This window comes from Gopherus evgoodei, chromosome 11 (genome assembly GCF_007399415.2).
Source record: "Gopherus evgoodei ecotype Sinaloan lineage chromosome 11, rGopEvg1_v1.p, whole genome shotgun sequence".
NCBI classification, from domain to species: Eukaryota; Metazoa; Chordata; order Testudines; family Testudinidae; genus Gopherus; species Gopherus evgoodei.
Genome location: NC_044332.1, coordinates 14,448,500 through 14,469,685, shown reverse-complemented (window position 1 = coordinate 14,469,685; position 21,186 = coordinate 14,448,500). Strand labels below are relative to the sequence as shown.

Below are 21,186 nucleotides of genomic sequence, written 5' to 3'. Positions count from 1 at the left end.
ATTGTAATAAACAATCCAAGGTGTTATAGGTAGGAATGGGAGAAACACTGTGTGCTTAACCCTTTCAGATCTTACTAAATCATTTTGTAAGTTCTATAATGAATGGTTAATTTTTTCCCCCTCTTCATTTCTTTATGGCTCTCCAGTTTCTAGTTTTGAGCTAGGGTTAGAAGCAGAAATGCCAGAATTTTTCAATGAAAAGCTATTTTTGCTAGATATTTGAGCTGGCTGATATAAAGCAGTACCCAAAAACTAGAGAGAAACCATGATTTTATGAAATTTACAACCTAATTTCTGGAATAAAGACATTTGATTAATTTCAGATTATAGCTTCAGAAAAGTCTCAGAAATTCATAGTCATAAAAAGTGTTACTACTATACTATCAACCTTTTTTTTTAAGTGAAAGAGTTAGTACAGCCACAAATTTTGCCGTATGGTTAGGTTTGGTTCAAATCAATGCCCAGTTTTAAATACATGAAGGTTACCTTCCTATAATCGGAGTGTTTTGAGATGGCTCTGCATATTCACATTAATGGGTACTGCACCACCAAGCTGTGCCTTACAGTAAAAACCTCTTCTAGCAGTGTAAACTATAGTGCTCCCATTCCTCCTATTCCAACCCCTCCCCTCAGCATCAAGATCTACAGAGGGCAGGGCCAAAAAGGGGTCTGAGTGCCGTTATCACCTCATTTCCTTCCACCACAAAGCCAGAGACAGAGAACAACAAGGACTCAGACAGAGAGGGGAAGGTGGGTGGGAAGGGTGACTATGCAGAACTATCTCGAAGAACTCCGGTTTCAGGTAAGAAACCTTCATTTCTGCTTCTACTGGCTCTGATATTCCCACTGATGGGACAGTCTGATAAGCAGTGCTGCAACTAATCTGGAGGTGGGAACAGAGTCCTCGTTGACTAGAGATTGAAGCATCGCCTGGCTGAATCCAGCACCCTCTAGCAGAAAAGCTCTGCCTTCCATAGCCTCCAGTATGGCTCCTAGAAAAGGGATCTTTTGTGAAGGGCAGAGGATTGACTTTGGGTGGCTGAGAAAGAGCTTGAGGTCTGAAAAGAGATTGGTGGTGAAGACCATATGGTTTAATGGATCCTCACGTAAGGACAACTTTGGTAGCCAGTCATCTGAATAGGGGTGAACAAAAATACACCCATTCCTCAGATAAGCTGCTACCACAAAGAGACATTTTGTAAAAAGTCTAGGTGCTCCTGAAAGGCCAAATGGAAGACCCTGAACAGGAAGTGGTGATTGCCCATCACAAATCGAACGTACTTGCAATGATTTTTCAGAATAGAAATATGTCTTCTGCATTGAGAGTTGCGAACCAATCTATGACCAACAGCAAAGGGATTATGGTGGCCAGAATCCAACATGTGGAATCAAAACTTCCAAATGTATTCATTTAAATCCTTTAAATCCAGTGTCAGCCAAAAACCAACCAACCAAACAAAACAAAACCAAAAACCAATCCTTCTTCTGCACCAGGGAATAAAATTCCTGTCCCCTCAGCTATTCAGGAACCTTTTCAACTGCTCCTATCAGAAGTATTTTTTTCACTTCTGTGAAAAACATCACTTCAGGAGAAGAGTCCCTGAAGAAGGGGATAGGGGAGTTGGGAAGAGGCAAAATTCTTAGTTGTACAGCATAGCCTCTTTCTACAATCTCTAGAACCTATTGCACCACTGTAATTTGCCTCCATTTGTTGCTGAAGTCGACTAGCCTGTCTCCAAAGGAAAAGGTACATTGGTCTCATCTGACTGGTTCTCAGCTCCTGATTGTCCCTTCAAAACTGATGCTTGTTATGCTGTGACCATGACGCTAATGAGGAAGCAGTTTGTTTAGATTCAGATCGTGGCTTCAACAGTCTTTTCCTACAGTATCCCTGGGAGGATACTGGCATTGCTGAGTCACCAAAGGATAAGATTCCTTTAGCAGATGGAATCAAACCCAGAGAGCGAGCTGTCAATCTTAGGTTCTTCAGTTGTTCCAGCAATTCGCCCCTCTTCTCAATTAAAAGAACCCCTGCCTTCAAAAGGAAGATCCTCCAGCTTAATTCTAGAGGCCATAACTAGGCAGGAGATATGAAGCCATATGTGCCACCTAATAGTCAAAGCAGACACAAGTGCTCTGGCAGCAGAGTCTGAAGCATGAAACGAGGTGCTGGGTGTATGATTGGCTACATCCTGGACCCACATTAAAATGCTTCTCACCAACCTTCTTCTGTTATCAGGCAAGTCCGGTAAAAACAATGTCATACTTTCCTAGAGATGTAATTGGTAATAGGCAATGACCGCCTGATAATTAGCCACCCATAGAGAAGGATGATTAAGAGAATATCTTTCTCTCTAACAAATCAATCCTTTCCCCCTCTTTATTGGCTGGGGTGAGATATGATAGTCCAGATCTTGCTGTGTTACTGGAAGCAGCTACCTTAGGGACAGGGTGCCTGTGAAAATAGGAAAGCCCCTCAGAGGGCATCTGAGACAGCTTGTCAGCTTTCTTAGAAACAGTTTGGCAAGAAGCAGGCGTGGTCCACATGGATTTAGCCAGCTGTAGCACTCCATCCGTAGTGGGTACAGATATTTTACTAGTTGAAGTAGCCGCGAGAATATCACACACCAGGTGACAAGTCTCTTCTGCAGGCAATGCAGGAAGATTTTAAGTGGACACTATAATATTCACAAAGTTATGGAATTCCATAGTGTCCTCGGAAGGAGAGGAGGACAAAGACATCCCCACGTGTTCATCCAGTGATAAATCAGGTTTATCACAGAATAACAGAATATCAGGGTTGGAAGGGACCTCAGGAGGTAATCTAGTCCAACCCCCTGCTTATAGTCCATTTTCAAATGCTCCTGCTGAAGACAGAAGGTACCTCCTTGTCCTCTTCTTCAAACAGTGTTTAAGGCATCACTGTCTGTAATGTCAACAGATTCAGAGGAGTGGAATTCAAGATTTCTGGACTGCTAAATACTTAACAGATGAAACATTACCTCTCCATCCACTCGGACAGTAATTAAACTAATGAGATGGCTTCCAGTAAGGCTATAGGTCCCAGATTGCCAGTCTCCTCAACAATTAGGGTTTGGAAAGGAGGAAGAGGACCACAGAGTAGTATGAAGTGAGCCACTGGTCTGTGTATTCATCCTCTATCTTCCTCCTGGTAAGGATTTGAGTCTGGATCCAATATGGAATGTAATGGTGATAATAGTGGATCCAAAGGGAAAAATAGACATCTGGCTCCTTGGAGAGACCCTGCAGAGGTCCAAGGTAAAGGAAGCAAAGGGTGATTCTAGGGAAGACCGACAGTGTCTTCTGGCCACCTCCTTTTAACAGCAGATGGGGAAGATGACCTCGGAACTCGGGAAATATGTCTCCTTTTGGAGCCCCTGTGATTTCCCACTCAGAATCGGTGAAGCAAACAGAGCCGGCAGGTGAACCTGGGATATCATGGTGACAGAGTTTTCTGGAAATGAGGATATAATCAGAACCAATCGAAGAACTGACAGCAGATCCGAAAATGACATCAGATTCAACATTCCATACCACTCCATTATGCCTGGCTATGAAAGATGGAACGGCTCTCTGCCAGGTAACCATAGCAGTCTTGTCAGCATCTGATGAATCCAACAGTTCTGATGCATGGGAATTGGCACTGCTAACACTGCCCGACATGGCTGTTTTTTGGTCTCCCAGCCTCTTTTTCCACAACAGACAGAACCAGAGGCACCGATGACCCAGTTTCTGACACATTGAGCAATTCCATCTTCCTGGACGCGGAAGTGGAAGTCAGAACCAGCCCTGGTCCCACAGATGCAAGGTTTTCATTGGGGTCGCTTAGTTGGGAAGCACAAGATATGGCAACAGTGAGAGTGGCCAAACTCTTTCAACCTCTCTTACAGAACAGGGGCCAATGGAGCCGACCACATGGCCCTCAGTTTGGACATCTGTAGCCTTAGAGGCTTGACTGAGGGAGCTGCAGGCACCAAGTCAGACCCCATCAGGACTTGAAGACCTCCAGTTGCTTGGAGCTACTGGTAGCCAGAGGAACAGAGACTGCTCTGTTTGACCTAGGATCTGAGTCTTGATCAGGTCCAAAAGATCTAGCCTCAAGGGCTTCCTTTAGGAAAAGGAGTTGCAAGCGAATCTTTCTATCCTGGCGTGTTCTGGGATTAAAGATTCAGCAAATCCAACACCCAGAAGGCAAGTCTCCTTCTCCCAGGCACTTGAGGCACTGCATGTTCATCGGATGCTGGGCAGACAGCTGGGCAGGAAGCCCACTTCTTGAATCCTGGCTGCTTCTGTTTCTTCAGTTCTGCTATCACCTGGACCCCACAGAAAGCCTAATTCACTAACCAATCAAAACGAGCTAACACAGACTATTTCTAGCAGTAAGACACTGTGACTCTGAAGACACCGGAGCAGTTCATATCCATCCAGGCTGGCAGGGGAAGTTGGTGGGAAGGAGCACTACCCCCTGCATAGCCTTGCTCTCAGTGCACTGTGATGCTGAGGGACGGGCATGAGGAGTGCGGCAGTGCACTAACTGACCCTGCCAGAAGATGTTTTTACTGTGAGACACCACAAGGTGGCGCAGTACCCATAAATGGCAATATGGAGAGCCACTCAGAGAACTGCAAGAATTTAAGGGAGCTCTGTATCTAGAGCTAGGTTTGAATTTAAAGGCTGTGAAAGTTCTCCATCATAATACTCTGAACAGAACCTGAAATGTAAACAGTGACACTCACTGGATGACAATGTTCAAAATCCTGATCCAAAGTTTGTATCCATCCATAATTATGAGTGATCAATATCTCGTGGGGTTTGTGTTGTCATTTTTCATTCCCGAAACATGTAGAAAAATTAAAGTGAATGAGGAACAAACCAGCCAGACCAGCAAGGAGAATCATGTATTCTGGGATATCTACATTCAAAAACAAAGCAAAATAAAAAAGAAAACTAAAGAAAAATCAATAGAACTTTAACACAAGCCTGCACAACACTGAGGCTAATCCAGGAAGTGAGGTTTACAGCAATGTCACTGTACTGCTGCTGCTGCTGCCTCATTGCCTCCAAAAAGAGGTAGGTGTTGCTAGATTCTACTTACCCAGCTGCTGCTTGGCTCCGAGTTCCCTAGAGAACCCCTTTCCCCACCCCCAGGAAGTGAGATTGTCTGGGCACAGAGAGAGTGTGTTTACAAATTACTGAGCGGAATTTAAAGTTTAAAAAGCACGGTAAGGGGGGGGATACAGAATAAATGGTTTTAGCTCCTTCTCAATACTTTTCTTAACCCCATTATTATGCAAGCATTCAGCTACCACCAAACCACTGGCTTCTTTGCAAAACTGTCAGGGGGAAACTGTAAGTATATAACCATTATGCATTTAAATTTTATTTTTCATTTTTTTTAAATAATCAAAATTGTACCCTAGTTTATCCCAGAAAAAAGTTTAAATCTTTTTTCCTCATTTCATTTCGGTCAACTACTTCTTCTCTAAATGTTTTTAACAAAGCCTTGTGGGTAAAATTTTCAAAAGCACCTAATTAACTTAGGAGCCTAAAGTCCCATTTTCAAAAGTGAATTAGGGCCAGATTTTTAAAACTATAAGGACATCTAAAATGCAAATAGACACCTAGTGGGTATTTCAAAAGTGCCTAAGCACCTACAGTCTATTGATTTCAATACAAGTTAAGCCTCTTTTCAAAATCTAACTCGGTGCCTATCTGCATCTTTAGACTATCTGCATCTTTAGACCTAACTATCTTTAAAAATCTGGCCCTTAGACATTTAGGATCTTAAGTCTCATTGAAAGTGAACAAGATTTAACCTCTAAGGACTGGATTTTCCAAGTTATTTAGGCACCTAATGGAATTTTCAAAAGCACCTAAGGTGCCTGAACTGCTTAGGCTTTTTGACAATACCATAAGGTATCTAAATACCTTGGAAAATCTGGTCCTAAGTGCCTAAATCACTTTTGAAAATGAGATGTAAGGTCCTAAGTCACTTTGCATTTTTAAAAATGTTAGCCTGTAGTCTTAACACTGTTCATTTCCACTTATTCACATCTGCTTGTTCTTGTCAATCCATCATGATAAACTCTACCCATATCAGCATTGCTAACTCATAATGTTACCATCAATTTTGCAAGATTTGGTGATTATTCTTTTTTAAAGCAAGGCGATGAAAAAAAAAATGGACATTCTGCTATTAAGTTCAATTCTAGCCCTCAGGGTTACAGAGAAAAAACTTGAAAACGTTGGCCCCTAGAAGGCCCTCAAACCAGAAGGAAAATAAAAAGAACCTAAAATTTATTATTTAACAAAAAAAACAAAGAACTGTCTCATAAATGTTTGTAGATTGACTTGTGATTTTTGAACACTTGGGGTTAGCACTAGTGCTACATAAAGTGATTCTGTCTACATGCACTGAAAATCCCAAGTTGTTATTTTTAAAAGTCACAAGCTACAGAACATAAGGAATTATTAGTGGCGCCAATGAACTAACTCAAGAGAAAGAGAGTGAGAGACACAGAGAGCAGCAGGAAGCCAGCATTAGGAAATAGTGCCTTTTAGAAAGTAATGGAAATCAGTCTCTTATTGCTGGACCACGGGATGGCTCTCCAACTCAGCGTCCATTTTTAATTGGATCTGCATTATGTAAAATTATACTTTAAAAAAAATAGCCCAGTTTTATTGTTGAGACTGGATTGAAAAGCCTTGGAAAGCAGATCTAAGTAGTTCTCAGAAATATTTTTTTTGAAGCTCTAAGGATTTACTACTATTTTGTATTAAACAAAAAAAAAAGCAAATTGCATTACAGCTGAGAGTTTGGGAGCCAAACTTCAGGCTGATGCAATTTAAAATATTAAAACTGGGAAAAAGAGGAGCATATGATAACACATTATAACCTTTAACTATAGCAATGCTGTTAAAAAAAATTCCTTATGCTCTTGCCATAACAATTTAACATTTTTTTTTATAAAACTCAAAGATTTGGCTGAAACTAGCTGCAGATAGAAAATTAACATGATTGACATAATCAACTGAATTATACAGTGAAGCAATCTATTTACCGTGGCCTCAGGAAGCTAGACTAATAATCACAGCATTGTAAAATCAATTGACTTGGAAATTATATTAAAAAATCACATTACAAATGACTGGTTGTATTTGTTAAGACTACGAAAGTTGACTTTCTTTGAGACCCTCTCACAGAAGTACTGACCCATGGGCCAGTTTGATAGATTGGCTGGTCCAGGTGTGATGGGAGATTCAGCAGATGTGCTGCCTCAGCTCTATTTTCCCCTACCCTTTGCTTACTGCCATGTGGACTCTGTAGTTTGGGAAGGGTCAGTGAAAAAGTCCTACACCATCACTGAACAGTAAGTACAATTCCTGAGTTAACGGCACTAACTCTGGTTTCCCCTCCACTAGATGAACCCCATCTCCTCAGTAGAGGGGAAATTTTGATGAGTTTTTGTTTTACTTTTACCCTGGTCTTTCATTGCACAGTTGCAAACCCTGGTGCTCCCCAACTTAACTATGGGCAGGAAATTCTATGAATGGAAATGCAGTGCTTCCTTAGTTGGAAATGGGCCACACAGGCAACATAAACCATGTCCATTACGGCTACGCAACTAGAGAGGCTGCTGTGGGTACTGCCTCCTATCTAGAGGGGCCTTCCAGACAGTCAGCCAAGGAGGAATTTAAAAGGGCCAAGTGGCCCAAATACACAGACGTATTTCTGGCAGCTCAACTGCACAGCTCAACAGAAAGAGAGGGGCCAAGAATTCCTCTTCTCCCAAAAGAGTGATCAAAGAACAGAGGGAGTGCACCACTTTGTGGGGGAGGATCCTGACAGGAGAAGAAGGCTAGGAGAGCCCACTCTGAAAGTACAGATGTACATCCCCCGCACACACACACACACACACACACACACACCACTTTCCTTGGGACTGAGGGGAAGTGAAGGAAAGGACAATTCCCCTTTTCCAGCCCTGGGGCAGCTAATTTTAGCTGGCCAAGACCAAACTCTGTCCCTCTACAGGTATGTCTACATTTGGAGCTGAAGTGTGATTCCCATCAGAGACCCTAGGCCCACACCCGGGGTGACGAGACCCTCCCACCATTTGCTCTGCCACAGCTATACTCTATTTTTAGCATGCTACTCAATGCGAGCTAGCACGAGTATGTCTCGTCGAGCTGAGAATGACACCCCTACTCCAAGTGCAGACATACCCTACGGGATACACACAGCTATTTCCTCCAGCCTATGGCTGTCAGGGGTCCCATGGGGAGCATCATTTGAATGATGCTGGGGAAAGGCAGGCCCAACAAAAAAAGTCCAGCAGCATGGGAGGTGAGAAGAGCATTGACACCTGTTCAGCAGTTTCCAGTGCTACAGGACAAGTAATTTTTGGAGTGCTATGTAGCAAGCAAAATCTTCTCCTGATCAGGGCAATGGAGCATGACCCCAGCCTTCTAAGGCTTGTGCTATGTAGGAAAATACAGATATTGCTTTTGTATAAATCCCACAGCTTCTTAAGAGACAGTAGTTCCTCAGGATGTTATCTCATCAAACATACAGTGACCACACACACCAATCTAGAGGATTCCAGCCCCAGTTCAGCAAGGTACGTAAGCACATTGACCTCAGAAGGACTACCCATGTGTTTAAGGTGAGGTATGTGTTGAATCTGTTCTCTGTTATGCTCTTCGTGTTGGAAAACATTCTCAGTTCCTGATAACTGACAATTTATAGTACTGTTTACAAAACCTGCACTATGAATAGCTGGGTCTTGTTTAGGTTGACTTTTTAAATTGGTACTAGACCTGTGCAGAGGATGGAAATTCTGTTTCATGCAGGATTTTGAGAGTTCAACATTTGGCTTTGTTCCAAATAGGAACACAGATTATGAAATTCTCGGAGATGGACATTTCCCTCCAAAACTGTTTTGGATTAACTGAAAAGTTCTGACTGAGTCTGGTTCTAGCAAAGTTTCTCTGACCAGCTCTGTTACTTTTACCAAGAAAGTCAACATGCCAACATTTCATGCTACACAAAGGTCATGGTCTATAATTTTTAATCCTGTGGTATGCACATTACATGTGCATCAGAACTGTTAGAATGTCCAATTCTAAAGAGGAATTTCTAGATAATTTTAACAGCATCAATGTTGGAAGGGGTCAAGAGGTAAAGGATGCTGCTGCTAAGGGCATAGGGGTGGCTGCTTGCAATTTTTCCTTGAGGAAACCTGCTGCGGCTGTGTGGAGTGAGTGAGAGAGAGTGTGCGAGAGAGACAGGGCATGTGCCTGTGACCCAGGGACCTCTTGGTGCCAGCTGGCTGAGGGCACAGAGGTGCATCAGGGCTACAGGGATCCCATGGATCTGATATCTACATACTAGTTCACCAAAGAGTGTCATGTAAAATCTCTAATGAAAACCTGTGTCATACTGGTCCATATAATCATATACATACAGAAAATATATAAGGAGTTTTGTGTGTGTGTGTGTGTGTGTGTGTGTGTGTGTGTGTGTGTGTGTGTGTGTGTGTGTATAACATGTATAAACTGAAAATTATGTTCTCCAGGTCTGTGACATGGAGCTGATCACCAGAAAAGGCCAGACACAGATTTCTTTAATGCAAGAGATAGTTAGCTATCTGTTTGGCTACATGTAATTGAATATTGTGTGGTACACAATGGGTCATTTACAGTCTGAGCAAAACATTAATCGGGTAATTGCAAAGTGGGAGACGCTACTCAGGAAAACACAAGCCATGGGAGTTATCCTGTTTGCAAATGCACACAATAGTTTTTTGGACTATAACTGTAGAGACAAACTTGGGATCAAAGAGGAAAGTGTGCTTGTTTCATGAAGGAAAGAACACCACCAAGACTGGCTGTAATAGCTGGAAGGGGTTTGGGTGAGTTTTTGATCTTATGGCGTGACAATCTCTTATTACTTAAGTTTAGGTTCTAAGATGCATGTTTTGATTTTATTTTACATGTAACTCTTTGTTTCCAATATTTCTGCTTGCCATGATGTGAACCTCTTGCTCTCTGTTAAGTAAATGTCTTGTTTTTACCATAAACATATCTAAGTGCTGTGTTGTAAAGGAGCACTTTGTTCCACAGTGACTGATAAGTCTCCGTGTGCTGTTCCTTTTGGAACAGAAGAGCTGAGAATTCTGTAAGTGTCCAGTGGATCTGGGCTGGGGTTGGAGCATGTCTATCATTAATCTGTACAGAGGGAGAGAGGCCAACAGAGGCCTGGAAGGCAGTGCTTATGTTGCCAGAGGCTGATGGTATTGGGGAATGGCCCCATAGTAGGCACAGACAAGGAGCCCTCTCGCTAAGGAGAGATGGTAGCGAGGTGCCTCACAACCCAAGGTACCTCACAACCCAAGGTACATTCCGGAAGCATCACAGAGCCTGGCACCAACATTAGACCACTCTCCTTGTGCTGCTGCTGACTCTTGTTCCCCTAGACGCTACCACCTCAGGCTGCTCCTTGCCGCTGGGCAGCAGTGGGACAGGAGGTGCCTGATGCCACAGGTGCAACCCAAAGGTGCAACTACAGCTCCCACCAGCAGTTCAGCCACATACCTGAGATGAGGATGAACTGCCGGCAGGCACAACCAGGCTGCCAATTGCAGAAGCATCACGTGAGCTGCCAGACGCTCGGCCATTCTGCTGAGAATAGGCCCAAATACGCCTCCAAGCTGCACCAGTGAAACTGAGAGGAGAGTCTTACTAATCATGATCCAGGCCCCAATCCTGTAGTCAGATCCTCTAAGGCAGTCTCATTTATGCTGAGCAAAGGATCCACCTGTATAGAACTAACTGCAAGATTGAAACACAGTTTGCAAAGTAATAGGGATAACACCAAATTTGTGCCCAACACATGCAAATGGATAAAGATTTAAGCAGGGGGCTACTTGTCAGTTGCTTTTAGACCACAGCCTAGCATTCTGACCAATAGTGTCTCATTGTTGTCTTACACTACACCGCCTCTGGGCATATCCACCTGTTGTCTCTTGGCTTGTACTTGGACTGTACGCTCTTTGGGGCAAGGACTGTCTCTTTGTTCTCTGTTTGTACAGCACCTAGCATAATGGGGTCCTGGTCCGTGACTGACACTTGCAGGCACTATTGTAACACAAACGATAAATAAATGACAATAAAATTGGTTGAGACTCATATTAAGGGGGAAGGCAGGATGTTGCTTTGTTTCACACATGTGTGCAATTAATCAGTCTATCTTAATGTTTCCCTTAATTTTACATTATGTCAGGCAACTGTAAACCTGTGAAGGAGAGAAAATGGGAAGTAACCAAAATCAATAAGAAAGCCTCATGAACATGTAAAGTTATTAGTGAAATACAAGGATTTTAATTAAAGAAGCTGGCTCCTAGCAAAAGCGCTATGTTAGTCTGATTGATCTAGACTGCTGCTTCAGCTCTTTCCCTCTCTCCCCACCAGCTCCTGCTTGATTTTCGCTGTACTGTGTGGATATTTACTGCATCAGCACCTTCTTTTTTCAAACCATATTTGTTGCACAAAGACTGTAAATACAATTACACCTGGGACAAACACCTATTCACACACATCCCTTTACGAGCATGTTTATATTGGGGGTTGATTTAAAGCCTATTTGCCTCCTTTGTGTTCTGTAGGTTCAAACTGTATTTAGTTTAAGGTTTTTCTTCTTTAAATTGTATTCAGTTTAAGGTTGTTCCCCTCACTGGGACAAGGCAGGTCTTCTCGTCAATATGCTAAGGACTCTCTGCCACTCCCACAGTCTCTTTTATACAGTTTTATTGTCCAAACTTGAGTCAAATCAACAAAAGCATAGTTCCTCAACTCATCCTGGGCTACAGCTTCCCCGGGGTTTTCCCCCTAGAGTCCTCAGGTTCCTTTTGTCTTCCCTTGCAGGGATCTCTGGCAGTTCTAGTTTCTCCAGGGCTCCCTATTTCCAGGGAGCAGGCAATGAGAGCCCCATGTCCATGCTCTTTCTCCTTTCTTCATGGTCTCTCAGGCTCACCTCAGTGGGTCTCTCTCTATCTAACTGCAGGTGCCCTCTTTTAAGCTCAGGTGGGGTCAGCTGACCTGCCACAGATGCACTGTCTCTACTCCTTCTTAAAGGGACAGTGCAATCCTGACACTCACAGCTCATAAAATAGTGTATTAAGTTTACAGCAGTTCCAATTTCCTTTCACGTGGGAAGAATACAACACAGACATGAAGAGTAGACAGGACAATAAAAATAAGGAAAGGCTTTCAAAAGTGAGTAGTGATTTTTTAATCCCCAGATTTTGGGGTGTCTCACTATAAAGGGTTTGGGTTTTTTTTAGTTTGATGGGGGCTCAGTGCTTATTGAAAATCAGACTTGCCATGCTAAATTGGCTCCCCTGAAACTCAGGCACCCAGAATCCATAGCTACTTTTGAAAATGTTTGTTGCTGCTAATATCTACTAATATTTTCAGTGTTAAGAAAACGAATTAATTGCGCAATATCGCATCTGGAAATTATCCCTTCTTTACCTATTAATGACAACAGTTTATCTATAATTTCCTATTAATTGTCCTCTTAAACATGTAAATGGACGTGTTACATTTATATAGATACAGGTGGTGTACCAGACACTTAAAGATAGAGAGATATAAACAGCTGGAAGACAAGACAAGAAGTAGACTACAAGAAGTAGACAAAACTATCCTGTTGCTTTTTCCCCTGGCGTAATTTGAAATGAAAGACAAGGATTAAGATCTTTTTGTTTTATCCCTTTTTTCTGGAAAATAATCTAAATCTTAACTTGGGAGGAGGGCTCATTAGAGTTTTTGCTTTAGCGATCAATCAAAAAAATGAAATTATTAAAATGCAGATATGCCCTCCTTGAGTTCTGTTTCCTGGAACAAAATATTTAGGTTTGAAGACGTTATGCTTTTTGAAGCATCTTGCTGCATACATCTGAAAGATGAGTATTCTCAAATATACTAGCTTAGGGTACATAAAATATGTGTGAGGACAAACTGGGAATGGGATGAGTGGCATCCAAAAATAACATCTATCAGACTGAAAATTCAAGTGCTTTTTTTTAGCAGAGATCAAAGTAATAACAGTGTGGTGTTAGTTGTTTTCTGGTTTTTGATTTGGGTGCCTACATGCGTATTTCTATAACTAAACAAAAGCCAAGCAATAAATGCCCATGTTAGTGTAAAATGCATAAAAGGTTTTTTAAAAGTCCCCATCGCCAGTTTAGTATGCAACAACATTTTCCTTAGAAAACAAGTGCTTACCAATGATCACATTAGGTCATAGGGGATAGAGAAGTGTGAAAGATAAAGTAACTGCAGTCCCTGATAATCAGACACTGCGGGGAGTTATCCTGATACTGTGCTTAAAGATAAAAGGGTCTACGCTTGCTATTTCAAATTAGATCTTTCTGGAGCCTAGATAACTTTCCCTTTTTCATCGTTTATTATTTTGGTAGCCACTTTTATGCCTTGGCCTGTCCCTAGTGTTCAGTTTGCTCAGTTCTTGCCCTATGTTTGCTCAGTTCTTGTAAAGAGAAAGATGGTTGTCTCTCCAAATAGTAAACCTACTGTATAGCTCTGCTAAGCTTCCAAATTCAGAGCAACATTGCAGATAAATTTATCTCTCCCTGGCATTACTACATTAATCCACCAAATCAATTTACTTATCTCAAAGCAGTTCTGCTTAGTAGTTGAGTTCTAGGGCTGGCATCCTGCGACACGAACTTCTGCAGCCACATCAAGGCCTATTAAAATTAATAGGACCCCACACTATGCAGAGTTAGAGCATTTCTTGCAGGGATCAGGACCCAAGGTTGTAGCTACAGTAAAATTATTGTAATCTGTTTTGGGGTTAGTGATGGGTGAACAACCAAACATTCAAAAGATAAGTCCCCCCAAAACTGGATTTTTATCCAGGCTATAAGGGTACTAATACATTTGATAGAGAAACAGTCCTATGTAGGACAGAGAAAGGAACTTGCTTGGATGTATAACAGTGCCTTACCGGCTAAGGTCCACTTTTTCACCAGGTGGGAAACACTGATTTAAATTCTTTTTTCAACACTAACTTCTTCAGTTGCAATCAAAAAGGCGGTCAGAAAATGAAAGAGGAGTTCCAGCTTGATCTACAGGGCAGACCAAAGATCGAGCTCTTTCAAATACCATTGTACGTGGTGCATTATTCAATGGTTCCCATAAACTGGCCAGGCCAAAAAAACATTTATTTACTTAGGTCAAATTCCATGTGAAGTGGAAGACTTTGCTTGTGCATTTGTGGGAAAGATGTTAACTTTGGCAGAGTGATTAGAGAGCCTTCACCATTATGAACCATGGCAGTCAGGTCAACAAAGGCATTTCTGAACCAAAAGCAAGTAACCAGTATGGAGATATCAGCTACTGCATGCATGCCTTGTGTGTGTGGCAATGTGAGAGGTGAATCCTTATGGTTGATGGTAGTCAGTATGATTCTTCTCAGTGCAGTGGACACAGACAGAACAGAAAATTCTAGGAACCTGAAGTCGGTGGAGTTAGAAGTCAGCTGAGACCCAAACCTTGGTGCAGTATAGTGGAGTGCAGAGCGCATGGGACAGTAGTTATTTGGGCCCTTTCTTCATTGTAGACCAGGGGTAGGCAACCTATGGCACATGTGCCAAAGGCGGCACATGAGCTGATTTTTAGTGGCACTCGCACTGCCCAGGTCCTGGCTGCCAGTCCGGGGAGCTCTGCATTTTAATTTAATTTTAAATGAAGTTTCTTAAACATTTTAAAAACCTTAATTACTTTACATACAATAGTTTAGTTATATATTATAGACTTATAGAAAGATCTTCTAAAAATGTTAAAATGTATTTCTGACACGTGAAACCTAAATCAGAGTGAATAAATGAAGACTCGGCACACCGGTTCTGAAAGGTTGCCGACCCCTGTTGTAGACAATGTTAGAATAATCTTGGAACACTAGTTTTGTTCCCCTTGTAAAATTCTCCTATAAAACAATTAGCATTTTCCAATTTCATATAACCTCTTGCATGAAGGTAGTCCTAAATGTGTACAAGTAGTGGTGATACTTCTAATGAATCCAGTTAAACAGAGGTGGATACTATTGGACTGTTGATGATAGATTCAGGTATCATGTGCATGTGTGTATTGGTAGCTTATGTTTGCAAGTCCTTTGCTCATATCTACTGCCTTTGGACCTAGAGCACAAATGGAACCATAGAAGACAGGCTTACTTGTGGAAATGTATGGAAAAAGTTAACTTCCTAGGAAGAGGGAACCCAATGAGCACATACAATTTTAAATGCAAAGTAAAAATAAATATTTAAATAAAATATAAACATTTAAGGATTTAGCCACACATCCAAACAAAGATATTCCTTGTGGGGAGTTGTCATAAACAGATAGCTAAGGGTTAATGTCTCTTTCACCTGGAAAGGAGTAACCTGAAACACCTGACCAGAGGACCAATCAGTAAACAAGACTTTTTCAAATCTGGGTGGAGGGAAGTTTTGGGTGTGAGTTCTTTGTTCTTTGTCTTGTGTCTGACCCTCTCGGCTCTGAGAGTGATCTTTCTGTCTCCTAGCTTTCTAATCTTCTGTTTCCAAGTTGTAAGTACAAAGATAGTAAGACAATAAGGTTTATATTGTTTTCTTTTGTATTTACATGTGTGTAGTTGCTGGAATGTTTAAATTGTATTCTTTTTTGGATAAGGCTGTTTATTCACTTTTTTTCCTTCTCTTCACTTTCTTTTTGTTGTTTTTCCATGTCTCGGCGGTAGGCTGCCTCTTCTTCTTGTAGTTTTCTGTGGTGGGCTGCATTTTTGGCGTCTTCTTGTTTTTGTAGCCTTTCCATCTCTTGTTTGTGAGTTGCCTCATCTCTGGCCATTTGTGTTCTTAGTAGTTCTATTTGTTTTTCCATTGCTTCCAGCTGTACTGCTTCTGGTTTTCGTGACATTCTGATTCCTGTTTTCTTGTGTTGGGGTGCCCTCCGGTGTTTATTGCCTGAACTGCAGGTTCTCTGTTGCCTCCTGGGGTCTGCCTAGCAACAGTGCCTTTTTCCCTTTCTTCCTCTAGCTAATCTTTTAAATGTAAAGTAAACCAGAAAAACCACTTTATTTGCATGTGTATTGCTGGATACTTGACTTACAATCAGAGTGCTATTGTCTGACAAAAGACCTGTTTGTCACAGCTTAATGGTTCCTTGCTTAATATGCAAGCTACTGCCAGGAGAGAACAGAAAAAAAAATTCTCTCTGGTTCCTTTTAAAACCAAACCCTCTCTGCTTAAAAGCCCCTAACAGAGAAAAGAAAAATATAATATTCCTACTGGCTTCTGGATTCTTCTATCTATCCACACCACTGTGCCACCATGTCATAACATTTTTCCCAGATCTGGACCTTAGCGTCCAAAATATGGGTGTTAGCATGAAAACCTCCAAGCTTAGTTACCAGCTTGGACCTGGTAAAGCTGCCACCAGCCAGGGATCTATACAGTGCCTGGTGCACTGTGGTCTCCCCAAAACCATCCCTGGGGGACCCCCAGACTCAGATTCCTTGAGTCTCACAACAAAGGGGAATAAACAATTTCCCTTCCTCCCCTCCAGGTGTTCCCTCCCTGGGTTCCTGCAGAGATATACAGAAGCAAGCTCCGTGAATCTAAACAGAGGGACTCCACCTTCCCTGTTTCCAGTCCTGGAAAATACAAGTACTTCCCCCCTCACCCAGAGGGTATGCAAAGTCAGGTTAGTAAATCTAACACAAAGAGATTTTCCCCCTGACTTCTTTCTCCCACCTATTCCCTGGTGAGCTGCAGACTCAATTCCCTGGAGTCCCCACTAAAGAAAAACTCCAAGAAGTCTTAAAAAGAAGGCTTTATATAAAAAAGAAAGAAAAGGACATAAAAATGGTCTTTCTGTATTAAGGTGACAAATACAGGGTCATTTGCTTAAAAGAAAAAAAAATGAATAAACAGCCTTATCTAAAAAAGAATACAATTTAAACATTCCAGCAACTACACACATGTAAATACAAAAGAAAACAATATAAACCTTATTGTCTTACTATCTTTGTACTTACAACTTGGAAACAGAAGATTAGAAAGCCAGGAGACAGAAAGATCACTCTCAGAGCCGAGAGGGTCAGACACAAGACAAAGAACAAAGAACTCACACCCAAAACTTCCCTCCACCCAGATTTGAAAAAGTCTTGTTTACTGATTGGTCCTCGGGTCAGGTGTTTCAGGTTACTCCTTTCCAGGTGAAAGAGACATTAACCCTTAGCTATCTGTTTATGACAGGAGTGTGGAAAGAAACAATAGGTTATCATTTTTTGCACCTGCTAGGTCTTAAATAGCCACTGCCAGCGGGGCTACAGGGCCATGGCCTTCCCATTTTTGAACATGGATGGGCCTGGCCCATCCACTTTTTGGCACAGACCTGCCCCCCTTGCCCTTCCTTTTCCCCCCCAAAGTCCCCTCCCCCGCTAGGCGGGAAGCTGGAACCTGGCCCGGGTAAGAGTGGCCCGAGGAGCTAGGGTTGCCAATCCTCCAGGATTGGCCTGGAGTCTCCTGGAGTCAGCATTGATCTCCTGGTGACCACTGAAAGGAATCCAGGAGATTTTAACAGGATATCTTAAGAAAATGATAGTACCTCATGCTGGGGGAAATTTATCTCCTGGAATAGCTTCAGTCACAGTTGGCAACCCTACAAGGAGCCCAGGCAGCTGTGGGGAGCTGTAGACCCTGTACCTGCTCAGGGTGGAGGGGGCCTGAGAGCAGCCCTTGGCTCATGTCCATGTCTGCCTGCTCAGGGCAGGTGAAGGGTCTGTGGCTCCCCACAACTGCCCACGTGGCTGTTACCCGGATCCGGCTCTGGTTTCTGACCTGGCATGAGGGAGGTGCCTGTGGTGCTGAAGAACCACAGCCGGGCCATGCTATGAGCCATGCAGGCATCTGTGTGTAGTGGCGGACCCTCCACCTGCCCTGACGCCAGGGACATGGACTGGGGGCTGCTCTTCGGCTCCGCACCACAGGCAGGTGGAGGGGCTCCGTCTCCCCAGCCTAGCTCTGGCTTCTGGCTTGGCCTCGGGGGGAAAGAGGGAGGGAGCAGGGCCTCGTGGCATCCCCAACTATTAGGAAGACTCTGTTGCCCCTGGCCACTGCTGGTGTTCACTCTTAGTTGTTTCTCCTTTTATATTTTGCTGGTGTTGGGGTTGCCTGGCTCCTTGTTCCATGATATCTGTCTAGTCAGTTTGGAAATACTGTAAGAAAAGACTCTCTGTCCAGATGGTTATTATTTTATATGAACAAATTCACTCATCACCATTGTGATATCTTCCAAACACACGATGACAGATAGACATTCTAAACAATCTACCAGTAAATTGGAAAGAACTTCTTCTAAACAATCTCCATTATTGGCTATCTAAGTAGGACCTACATACAATGGACCACATCCCGAGATCCTTATCAAGAGCATAATCCTGCAAGGGGACAAATATCCTCATATTCCCATTGAAATTAATAGGATTTTAGAGCCAATTCAGCTTCCTGCAGGATAGGGTCCTCACTAAGGATTTCAGGATCAAGTCCATAGCTTTGCATTCTTGTTATTGTGTTTGCTCCAATGCATTCTGAAGTCGCAGTTAATACTCCCCAGAGCAATGCCCTACGTTGGGAAGCAGAGAAGAGAAGGGGAAAAAATGCTAGATGGGAAAGCACAAAGAGACACTTACACAAGTGAAAAAGATAAAGCTGTTTTTAAAAAACCATGACAATATCCCTTTAAAATGGAAACTGTAGAATCCCTTTTACAGTTCTTTCCACACCTTTCTTTCCCTGTCCTCACATACTTACAGCTCTGGCAGTGGTTTTCTGTGGGTCCCCAACATCGACCTGTGCAGGACTTGTGGCATCGCCCACCTGCAGGATGAAAACAAATAAAGATTAGTTAGAAACTCAGCTTCAGTCTTGGGCCTCTACTGATTCCTCAAGGGAGGCACTACTGTTGTGATATGAGGATTTATATGCCTTACCGGGGTTGAGGGATTGGCAAAACAGAGTCAGGTTAAGTGGCCAGCCCGATGTGTGAAACACAGATGAGGCTGAGGGACATGACATTGGCACTTTAATTTCCTAACTCTACTATCTCTTCTTAAATATATAAATTGAATTTGTGGATCTTGAGAACAGATGCTGCTCTAAAGAGAAGAAAACCAGACTGGGAACATCTAAGTATATTTTCACCGTTAACTATCCCAAGCAGTGAACATAATGGTCTATGCTGGATCCACCCAGCCTTGCGTTACTGGTGGATGCCACTGCTAGAAATGGTACACAAAAACATCTGAACCCCATAACAGAAATAAAAGTCAATACAAATGAATGAACAAACAAACTTCTGGGGAAAAAAGCAAGCAACCGTGTGACTAATAAAGAAACGTGACCAAATCATTTTTAAAAGATATGGACAGTTTTATTAGCTAAATAGGTTGGGTTTTTTTTACTCCCCAAAAGCAACCTATCCTCATTTGTGAGGACTCTTTCATTCTTCACAAAAATATTGCTCAGAAAATCTGTTAAGCAAGCTTCCACTTAGAGCTTGATCCAGAAGCCCATTGAAGTGAATGGGAGCCTTTCCATGAATGTGTTAATAGCACTAACGTGCAATACTCTTCTGTATACACAAACTTTGGGAATGTTGACAGATCAAATAGGACCACATCCCTGTGCTAACACTCTGAACTCTGAAGTTCTAGCCACAAAGAAAAAGTGTTATTTACTTGGCTAACAGAGCTTGGGAGAAGAGATGGTATTTTATTCACATAAAGTCAGAAGGTCTTAAGGATTATGTTCTTGAAACCCACTTTCACCACTCTGACATGTATACAGTGTTGATGGCACAACTGATTATATTGTACAGTAATTACATGGTGTATGCTAACTACTTTGTTGAAAGTAACAGTTCTTTGTTGGACTGAAGTTCATTGAAAGCAATTATGCCTGGAAAGCATTGTTGCTGACATCATCAGCATATAATTTCCTGTCAGTTTCTGCCATCTGTTTATTTAGATCACAAACACATTATAACTACCTAATGCAAACTCATTCTGGCTGACAGGATGGGGACTCCATCTGGCATGAATAATGCAACTTCATACAGTAATAAAGATAATTATTATTAAAAGGCTACTGGAACCCTGTGCAGAAAGCTAATAAATCTAAATTGATTTATAACACTGGAAATTAGAAATGAGGCTGAGGCGAACAGCAAACGTGGGAAACTTTTAACAGAAGAGACTCTCAGTCAGGGCTCAATGGTGAATAGATCCATAGACCCATCCAACTGAGTAAGAAGTATTAAGAACCTGCCTTATGCCCCTAGGATATTGGATCCTGCATATCAAACACAGCGGATATTGTAAACCTACTTATTCCCACTCCCACAGAATAGGAGGGCAAAGTCTTCATTCCACATACAACATCCACACTTGTTAACCAATGCATCTGAGCCAATGCAAGGAGAGTTGCAATTTGCTGCTGGTACAGGAATGAGGGTGAAGCTGGTGAGGAAAGCCAACTCACAGGTGTATCTCTGTGGCACAGCACCTCCCAGAGTTATTCCCAAGGCAGTGCAGATTATGCTTAAGGTTGTACATAATGTCACATTGAGTTTAGAGAAGATGGTTAGGGAGAAAGCTAATGGAAGTCTTGTGACTATATCTATTGAACTCTTAGAATACATACAGACCATTTGTTAATTGTATATCCCAGAAGCAGAATGAGATTTCATTTCCCCTCTCCTTTTCTGATTTCTATCCCCACTCTATATTTACTGTACCCACTGGATTTTTCATTGCTACAGTGACATCTGTAGTGAGATAACAGTAGCTTCAGGCTTCATGACAGGTGACCCCTAGCCAATGAGTCCTCCTACACTTCTGTGTATGCTGAGATCTTTGAAAGCTCCACATATGAATAAAAGTCTTTGCATCTCAAATTCCTTGGCACCAACATGATCCTTGGTATGGAACCAAAATTTCATTCACCCAGCTCCTTCCATCCTAGAAATAAATGTGATTCAGCATGTTCAGAAGTCATTTTTAGAGAACTTTAACTAGACTGTCTGCTTCCTATTACATGA

At 42.2% G+C, this 21,186-nt stretch overlaps 1 protein-coding gene across 6 annotated transcripts in view; it reads right to left on the bottom strand.

Annotated features, from left to right (window-relative positions):
• ERBB4 (erb-b2 receptor tyrosine kinase 4) overlaps positions 1–21,186 on the bottom strand; it is a 1,029,410-nt gene that overhangs the window by 289,834 nt on the left and 718,390 nt on the right. For all 6 annotated transcript variants that reach the window (XM_030580258.1, XM_030580260.1, XM_030580261.1 and 3 more), the window contains exon 5: positions 18,900–18,965. In XM_030580258.1, the coding sequence (XP_030436118.1) occupies positions 18,900–18,965 (66 nt within the window). The remainder of the gene's footprint in view (positions 1–18,899; positions 18,966–21,186) is intronic.